At 40.0% G+C, this 9,010-nt stretch overlaps 1 gene segment (V, D, J or C); it reads left to right on the top strand.

Annotated features, from left to right (window-relative positions):
- Positions 1-3,047: 3,047 nt before the first annotated feature.
- LOC121820034 (T cell receptor alpha variable 3-like) lies at positions 3,048-4,670 on the top strand. The segment is given in 2 exon segments: positions 3,048-3,194; positions 3,287-4,670. Coding segments are annotated over 2 exon segments (528 nt in total).
- The last annotated feature ends 4,340 nt before the right edge of the window (positions 4,671-9,010 follow it).

Genomic DNA, 9,010 nt, shown 5'->3' with positions numbered 1-9,010 from the left:
CTGTGCTGAAATCCACAGGTCCTGTGGACCCACCTCAGTTACAGGTCTCCCAGGCTGGGATAAGTTCTTCCTCCTCTGTCCCTTCAAGCCTAGGAGTGGTGAAGCCTTCTTACTGTTGTTGGTGCCAGGGTGCTTTACCTTCTCTTGTTCAGTTCAGTTCAGTTCAGTCACTCAGTCGTGTCTGACTCTTTGCAACCCCATGAATCGCAGCATGCCAGGCCTCCCTGTCCATCACCAACTCCCGGAGTTCACTCAGATTCACGTCTATCGAGTCAGTGATGCTACCCAGCCATCTCATCCTCTGTCATCCCCTTCTCCTCCTGCCCTCAATCCCTCCCAGCATCAAAGTCTTTTCCAATGAGTCAGCTCTTCGCATGAGGTGGCCAAAGTACTGGAGTTTCAGCTTTAGCATCATTCCTTCCAAAGAAATCCCGGGGCTGATCTCCTTCAGAATGGACTGGTTGGATCTCCTTGCAGTCCAAGGGACTCTCAAGAGTCTTCTCCAACATCACAGTTCAAAAGCATCAATTCTTCAGCGCTCAGCCTTCTTCACAGTCCAACTCTCGCATTCATACATGACCACAGGAAAAACCATAGCCTTGACTAGATGGACCTTAGTCGGCAAAGTAATGTCTATGCTTTTGAATATGCTATCTAGGTTGGTCATAACTTTTCTTCCAAGGAGTAAGTGTCCTTTAATTTCATGGCTGCAGTCACCATCTGCAGTGATTTTGGAGCCCCCCAAAATAAAGTCTGACACTGTTTCCACTGTTTCCCCATTTATTTCCCATGGAGTGATGGGACCGGATGCCATGATCTACGTTTACTGAATGTTGAGCTTTAAGCCAACTTTTTCACTCTTCTCTTTCACTTTCATCAATAGGCTTTTGTAGTTCCTCTTCACTTTCTACCATAAATGTGGTGTCATCTGCACATCTGAGGTGACTGATATTTCTCCCGGCAATCTTGATTCCAGCTTGTGTTTCTTCCAGTCCAGTGTTTCTTCCAGTCCAGCGTTTCTCATGATGTACTCTGCATAGAAGTTTAATAAGCAGGGTGACAATATACAGCCTTGACGTACTCCTTTTCCTATTTGGAACCAGTCTGTTGTTCCATGTTCAGTTCTAACTGTTGCTTCCTGAACTGCCTACAGATTTCTCAAGAGGCAGGTCAGGTGGTCTGTATTCCCATCTCTCTCAGAATTTTCCACAGTTTATTGTGATTCACACAGTCAAAGGCTTTGGCATAGTCAATAAAGCAGAAATAGATGTTTTTCTGGAACTCTCTTGCTTTTTCCATGATCCAGTGGATGTTGGCAATTTGATCTCTGGTTCCTCTGCCTTTTTAAAACCAGCTTGAACATCAGAAAGTTCACGGTTCATGTATTGCTGAAGCCTGGCTTGTAGAATTTTGATTTTTCCCCTAATCCTCCACATGTATTTAAAAATATTCCTTTCTTTAAGCTTTTCCCAATCATTCCTCTGGAGATGACTGCCAGTACCTTTTAAGATACAGCACTAACACTTAAGCTCTAGACAGAAAGAGAAGAAATTTATTCTATTTTCCCATTCATCATAGGCCTCTTTGGGACTTGAAGATTATTATTTAAAGACAACTTACATATTTCGAAGAAAGACATTATAATAGGGACAAGGTTTCAGTCAGTTAAGTATGAGATCCTTAGCAAAGCTTTGAGAAATAGCTCTGTTCCACATTCTTTTCTGATTCAAAGCAAAGAGATTTTCTATCCTCTTTCTAAATTGGGTGGTTTCTTTGGATATTACTTAAAGGAAAAATAAGGAAAATCAGAGAAACAACTTCTTTATACTGATACTTGCTTATTTTCTTTACGACTCTATTGAATAATCACTCTGCTGCTACTGTGGCCTTTTTTAGTGTAAAACTTTAGCCTGTCTTCCCCTTAAACGAACTGCTTGTCATCATCACAATACCTCAAGCTTAGTTGACCATCAACTTTTAATCCATGTGTATTTCACCTGAAGTCTGTTTTAAGTAACCTCTCTATGTGGAAAATTTCTGTTTTTGCAAACCTTCATAGAAGTTTTTTAGCTGTAAAACCTACTGTTTAATAAGACAAATATTTATAACAAGTGTATAACACCATCCCTTCTTTTTTTCTCTCTAAAAACGTTTAAAGAGAAGGTTCAAGTTCTTCTTGTATGACTATTTAAATATCATAGGGAGAGGTCTCAACAGATCCAACCAAGAGAAAAACTCAAGTTATATTGTGGTCAAAGAGATTTAATTGGAAGCTGGCTCTAAATTATTTCTAAAGAGACAAATAAGCTCACTCTTACCATTCGTCTCCTCTTGCCTTACTTTTTCCCCTTGTTTTGTTTTTCTGGTCTCTCACTTTTCTTTCTCTCTCCATTCAATGCTGTGCTTTCCTTCCTTTTTCTATTTATTTCCCCATCCTATCAAAATATGCTTTTCCCTTCTTTCTGTCCCCGTATTATCTTGAGAGAGCATAAACCATTTAAAACTTGTTCCACCCAGGATGAATTGTTTTCCACTTTGGTTCACACAGCCCTGATTCTTCTCCTTGAACACCAATGGAAAATGTAGACATGCAGAGGACCGGTGCTGTGCTAAGTCCTGGAAGCCCCAGGGGTGTGTGTGTGTGTGTGTGTGTGTGTGTGTGTGTGCGTGCGCGCGCGCTCAGTTGTGTCTGACTCTGTGACTCCATGGACTGTAACCCGCCAGTATTCTTGCCTGTCCATGGAATGTTCCAGGCAAGAATACTGGAGTGGGTTGTCATTTCCTCCTCCAGAGGATCTTCCTGACCCAAGATGGACCCTGAGTCTCCTGCATTGGCAGGCGGATTCTTTACCGCTGAGTCACTAGTTAAGCAGCTCAGCTACTAGACTGGAAAGTCTCCTGATTCTAAGTGGGCTCTAGGGGGCGCTGCAGTGTGCGGGTTGTCTTGAGTACAGGAGGTGCTGCAGTCTTGCTTCTCACGGAGATCTGCGGGAAGAGCTTGCTCTACAGAGAGAAGATACAGGTGCCAGGAAGCACCAGGGGCCTTTGTAAAACGCTGTGCTCGTGGAGAACATAGTCTCTGTGGGTGGAGCCATATCTCCAGCAAAGGTGAGCTGCAAAAGAGCCCCCATCCAGCCCAGCTTGAGCCATGGCCTCTGCACATATCTGGACACTTGGGATTCTGTTTACACTCAGTGAGTGATATTTCCTTCCCGTTTTCCACTTGTATTACCCGCTTACATTCTTTTTCAGAACCTTCACTGATGTATTGTGCGTTACTTTACAGGTGGACTGAGAGCTCAGTCGGTGACTCAGCCAGAAGAAGTGGTCCCTGTCGCAGAAGGGGATCCAGTGACTGTGAAGTGCACCTATTCAGTTTCGGGGAGCCCTTATCTTTCTTGGTATGTCCAACATCCCAACCAAGGTCTCCAGTTCCTTCTGAAATACATCACAGGGGACCCTTTGGTTAAAGGCAACTATGGTTTTGAGGCTGAATTTAACAAGAGCCAAACCTCTTTCCACCTGAAGAAACCATCTGTTCTCGGGAGTGACTCTGCCGTGTACTTCTGTGCTGTGAGCGACACAGTGGTGGGGGCTGCAGGGAGAGCTGAATATAAACCCCCGAGCACAGAAAACCATGCTCCTGAAGCCTTAATATCCCTCCACAAGGTGGTGTTGTGGGTCCAGAATTTGTCCTTCATTATAACTAAATTTTGTGTGTATGTGAAGCCACAACATTTGTTCATTTGCAAGTATATATTGAAATAAATCCTGTGTGCCAGATACTCTGCTGAGCACTGATCATAAAAAGGTGAAAGAAACCATCCTTGATCTGCAGATGCCAGGTGCCATCACAAACATTTGTGAACCCCTTTAATTCTCGCAACTCTTCTCATGAGCTTCACTTTACTGATGAAGGCATTCAAGCTCAGAGAATTTATGTTTCTTACTTAAGTCACAGACCTTCTCTACAGTAAACTGAAACCCAGGCAACCTTCCTCTCAGGCGTGTAGTCTAACGACTCCACTTCTCCTCAGCCTATAGGCTCCTCCAGGCATGAGACAGATTTCAAGAGTGGTGTAGCCCTAACTCCCAAAATAGTCCCTGTTAATAAAAAGTGTTGGTTGTAGGAATGAAAAGTAAACTGATAACGCGAAACAGTTTGGTAAGTGCTCAGACAGAGAAGTGCATAAAATGCTGTGTGACAAAAGGAAGTAGAGGTAATTTGACTGTGAAGGGAGAAGAGAGGAAGCAAGTGAGACATAATGCGAGGAGGATTCAAAACAGTGGAGGATTTAAGTATGTTGTATAAACATGTAGGCCGATTACAGCTCCTGTGCTCACATCTTCTTACGTATACCCTTGTGAAGGACCTGACTCAATGCCTCTCTTTTTTTCTCTTTTCAACTTAGAACCTCCCAGGAAGGGCTCTGGTTGACTCAGTGTGAGTCAGATGCTGTTCCCTGGACAAGCTGTGGTGGCCACTAGGGTTAGCTCAGCTTTGCTCTACATTTGACCAATTACTTAGTGGTGGCTAGGGGATGATTCTGCAAGAAATTAGCAGCTCCATTTTGAACCACATGATTCAAAGGAGTATATCCCAAAGGAAATTAGTTTTTATGTAGAGACTTTCATTTATTTTTTCTAAATGGATCGACATTCATAAGAACACTACTTATTTGAAACGTCACACTTGCTCCATTGATTTGGGATACTGCATTTATAGTATACTAAATTCCTATATATACCCAGGTCTATTTTTGGATTCTATTCTTGATGGGGATACCTCAGCAAAACATGATTACAATCCCTGCAAAGAGCCATTCCTTGACCCTTGGGCTTGGGTTGTGTACACACTGCTGGAATATCTACATCAGGGAAGAAGGTCCTTGGAAGAAGCACATGCAGACCTTAAAAGTGGATTTGGGGAATCCTTGTGTGCAGGGAGTCCTGGGATCTGGGTAACCAGAGCAAGATCTAGAAGAGATATATCCTTGGCTCGGTGGACTCCTCACAGGCAATGATGTGGGAGGATGGCCAGAGAAGAGCTTTTTATAATGGAGGACTAGGGAAGGGACACTGTGTGCTCAGGTCTATGTTTCCGCCATTTACTGAGGTGGCTACAGGGAGCAAATAATTTTCCTTAGAAGTTCTGTTTTGTCATTTGGTCCTGGTAATTGTCTTGTTTGACCTTGAGGAGGAAAGTTAGCTTAGTATTCTTTTTTTCCTATGCTTACTGGAAAATGGCTCTTTTAACCAGGTAACTTTTAAGTAAAACCAGAAATTCAATGGAGTTTTTATTTATAATATTCATTTTTATCCTCTCTTTTATCTCATTTTAAGGACTCTGTGGAAAGGGGGCTAAGCATAAATTATATTTTATGGTTCTTCTTCTTAGTAACTATGCCACAGTGGATCAGCCATTTATAATCTATATGCCTTATCTCCTAAACCATAAAATTGAGATAATTGGAAGGACTGTTGTGAGGATTTTTGTACATATGTCTTAGACCCCAAATAGATGTAGTTTTAAGTAGCAATCAGATACTTAGTCACTCCTATGGGCTGAATGTTTGTATCCTACCAAAATCTGTATGTTGAAACCTATTAGTGTGATGGTATTAGGATGTGGAGCCTTTGGGAAATTCTCAGGTTGTAAGGGTGAAAGTGTTTTGATTGGAATTTGTTTTCTTATAAATAGAAAGCACCCCAGAGATCTCTTTTGCCTGTTCATCCATATGACAGAACAGCAGGAAGATGGTGGTCTATGAACCAGGAAGTGGGTCCTCACCAGATACCCAATCCACTGGCACCTTGATCCTGGACTCCCAAACCTTCAGAATTGTTAGAAATACATGTTTGCTGCTTATGCCTCTAGTCTGTGGTATTTTTTGGTATAGCAACCCAAACGGACTAAGGCCATCACCAAAGCTATGGATCTCCTATATCTGCCCTGAATTGCTTATATTTGGACTGCAGCATGAGGAGGATATACAGTTGATCTTGTTATTAAGTTACTTTACTTTGGTCTTTGTCACATCACTTGAACCTGCATACCATCTTATATACTAGAAAACCTGCTTTCAGGAAAGGAGCTAATATTATCCTATCTAATTACATGTGGTTAAATTGCATTAAGCAATATTTTATTCTATTTTAAGCAACATTGTATTTATTATTATTTTTTTATGTTTTGGCTGTACTGAGTCTTTGATAAGATGCGGGGGCTTTTCTTGTTCTGGAGCATGCGCTCAGTTGCTCATGTGGGTCTTAGTTCCCCAACCAGGGATCAAGCCCACATACCCTACGTTGGAAAGTAGATTCTTAACCACTGGAACAACAGGGAAGTACTAACTTTTTTAAAAAAATTACTTGTGAAATCAGTTTTCATTCCTGAAATATAATGTTAAGTATTTTAGAGAAGGTAGGAGTAGAGAAGCATTTTGTGGGCTTATTATCCTGGTTTTCCTGAGAGCTATATTTTGCTGCATCCATGTGAGAACTCAGCCTTGCCTGGAGGCTAGGGAGACATCTCTCTCTCTAAGAGGAACCACTGTCCATGGAGCCAGTTTGTGTTCCATTCATTCTTCCCTCTTCTGATCTTTTTCTAATTGTATAGTAAGTTTCACTGGGTTCTCTGCAAGAATCCAGAAATACTTAAAATTAAGTGTTAGTTTAGCTTTTCATCTTCTCCCCTTCCCCAAACTAAAGAAATATGTAAGACAACTCATTCTTTGTTTTTTTTTTTTTTTTTTGTTTCTACATCGAACAATGGAACTACCATCTACCCAAGTGCTCTCCACTGTGCTTCCACAGGTGCTTCCAGGTCTGTCCAGATGCTGTTCCTATGGCCTCTTCCTACTTGACCCAGTCTTTGCCAGATTCATCCATCTTCCCTTATGTTTTAGTTCAGGTGTCACTCCAGCTGGGAAGTGTTCCTGGAACCCGACAACCAAAGTAGTCTTACTACCTGTGCGTTCCCATAATACTGTACTTTCCCTATCACAGCAGTTGTCATGAAGACTATCACTGCTTTAAACATTCTCTTCCTTTTGACAAGACCATTCTCATAGGGGGATGTTGTATCTAGCTCAGTGCCTGACCCAAGTAGGGACTCTGCAAATATTGTTTGATTGAGTAAATTAATATTTACCAAGCATTTTAAAATATTCTTACTCTTTAACCCAGGGAATCCTCTTTGTAGAAGCTAGTCTAAAGAAATAACTGAAAGTTTATGTTATTTTAAAAGTGGTCATGTAAAAAATGAAGATGGAAAAACCCTTAAAAAAGAAATAGCTGGAAGTTTAGACAGATTTATGTACAAAGGTGTTTATATAGTATTCTTCCTAAACTCTAAATATTTAATACTAGGAAAATTGGTAAATAAATTATACTACATCTCTATTACGGAATATTTTGAGGAATGTTTTCAACTAGAATCCAAATTCTATATATACTTATTAATAGGCAAAAATATTTCAGAAATAACATTAAAAAATCCAGGATACCCAAATGTGTATGTATGTATTTATGTATTTGTGCATATAAGCACATGCAGTTCAATTTTGCTAAAAATACTTATGCACAGACAAAGGAAAAAAGATATATACCCAAACATTATCAATAATATTTCTAGGATATGACATTCACATGATTTTTATACTTTTCCATATTTTCCACATTATGTGTTTAGAATTCATCATTTTAACAACCAGAGAAAAACTCACCTTTTAAAAACTTAAAATATATCTCCAATCAACACACAGAAATCCCTTGCATTCCTATACACTAATTTTGAGAAAATAGAATGAGAAATTAAGGAAACAATTCCATTCACCATTGCAATGAAAAGAATAAAATACTTAGGAATATCTCTACTAAAGAAACTAAAGACCTATATATAGAAAACTATAAAACACTGGTGAAAGAAATCAAAGAGGACACTAATAGATGGATTAATATACCATGTGCATGGATCAGAAGAATCAATATAGTGAAAATAAGTATACTACCCAAAGCAATTTATAGATTCAGTGCAATCCCTATCAAGCTACCAACGGTATTTTCACAGAGCTAGAATAAATAATTTCACAATTTGTGAAAGACCTTGAATAGCCAAAGCAATCTTGAGAAAGAAGAATTGAACTGGAGGAATCAACCTGCCTGACTTCAGGCTCTACTACAAAGCCACAGTCATCAAGACAGTATGGTACTGGCACAAAGACAGAAACAGAGATCAATGGAACAAAATAGAAAGCCCAGAGATAAATCCACACACCTATGGACAACTTATCTTTGACAAAGGAAGCAAGAATATGCAATGGAGAAAAGACAATCTCTTTAACAGGTGTTGCTGGGAAAACTGGTCAACCACTTGTAAAAGAATGAAACTAGAACACTTTCTTACACCATACAGCACAATAAACTCAAAATGGATTAAAGATCTAAATGTAAGACCAGAAACTATAAAACTCCTAGAGGAGAACATAGGCAAAACACTCTCCGACATACATCACAGCAGGATCCTCTATGACCCACCTCCCAGAATACTGGAAATAAAAGCAAAAATAAACAAATGGGACCTAATTAAGCTTAAAAGCTTATGCACAAAAAGGAAACCATAAGCAAGGTGAAAAGACAGCCTTCAGAATGGGAGAAAATAATAGCAAATGAAGCAACTCCTGCAGCTCAATTCCAGAAAAATAAACGACCCAATCAAAAAATGGGCCAAAAAACTAAATAGACATTTCTCCAAAGAAGACATACGGATGGCTAACAAACACATGAAAATATTCTCAACATCACTCATTATCAGAGAAATGCAAATCAAAACCACAATGAGGTACCATTTCACGCCAGTCAGAATGGCTGCGATCCAAAAATCTACAAGCAATAAATGCTGGTGAAGGTGTGGAGAAAAGGGAACCCTCTTACACTGTTGGTGGGAATGCAAACTAGTACAGCCACTATGGAGACTAGTGTGGAGATTCCTTAAAAACTGGAAATAGAA

This window comes from Ovis aries, chromosome 7 (assembly GCF_016772045.2).
Source record: "Ovis aries strain OAR_USU_Benz2616 breed Rambouillet chromosome 7, ARS-UI_Ramb_v3.0, whole genome shotgun sequence".
NCBI lineage: Eukaryota > Metazoa > Chordata > Mammalia > Artiodactyla > Bovidae > Ovis > Ovis aries.
Note: the sequence above shows the minus strand (reverse complement) of the source record. Positions and strands in the feature narration are given on the sequence as shown.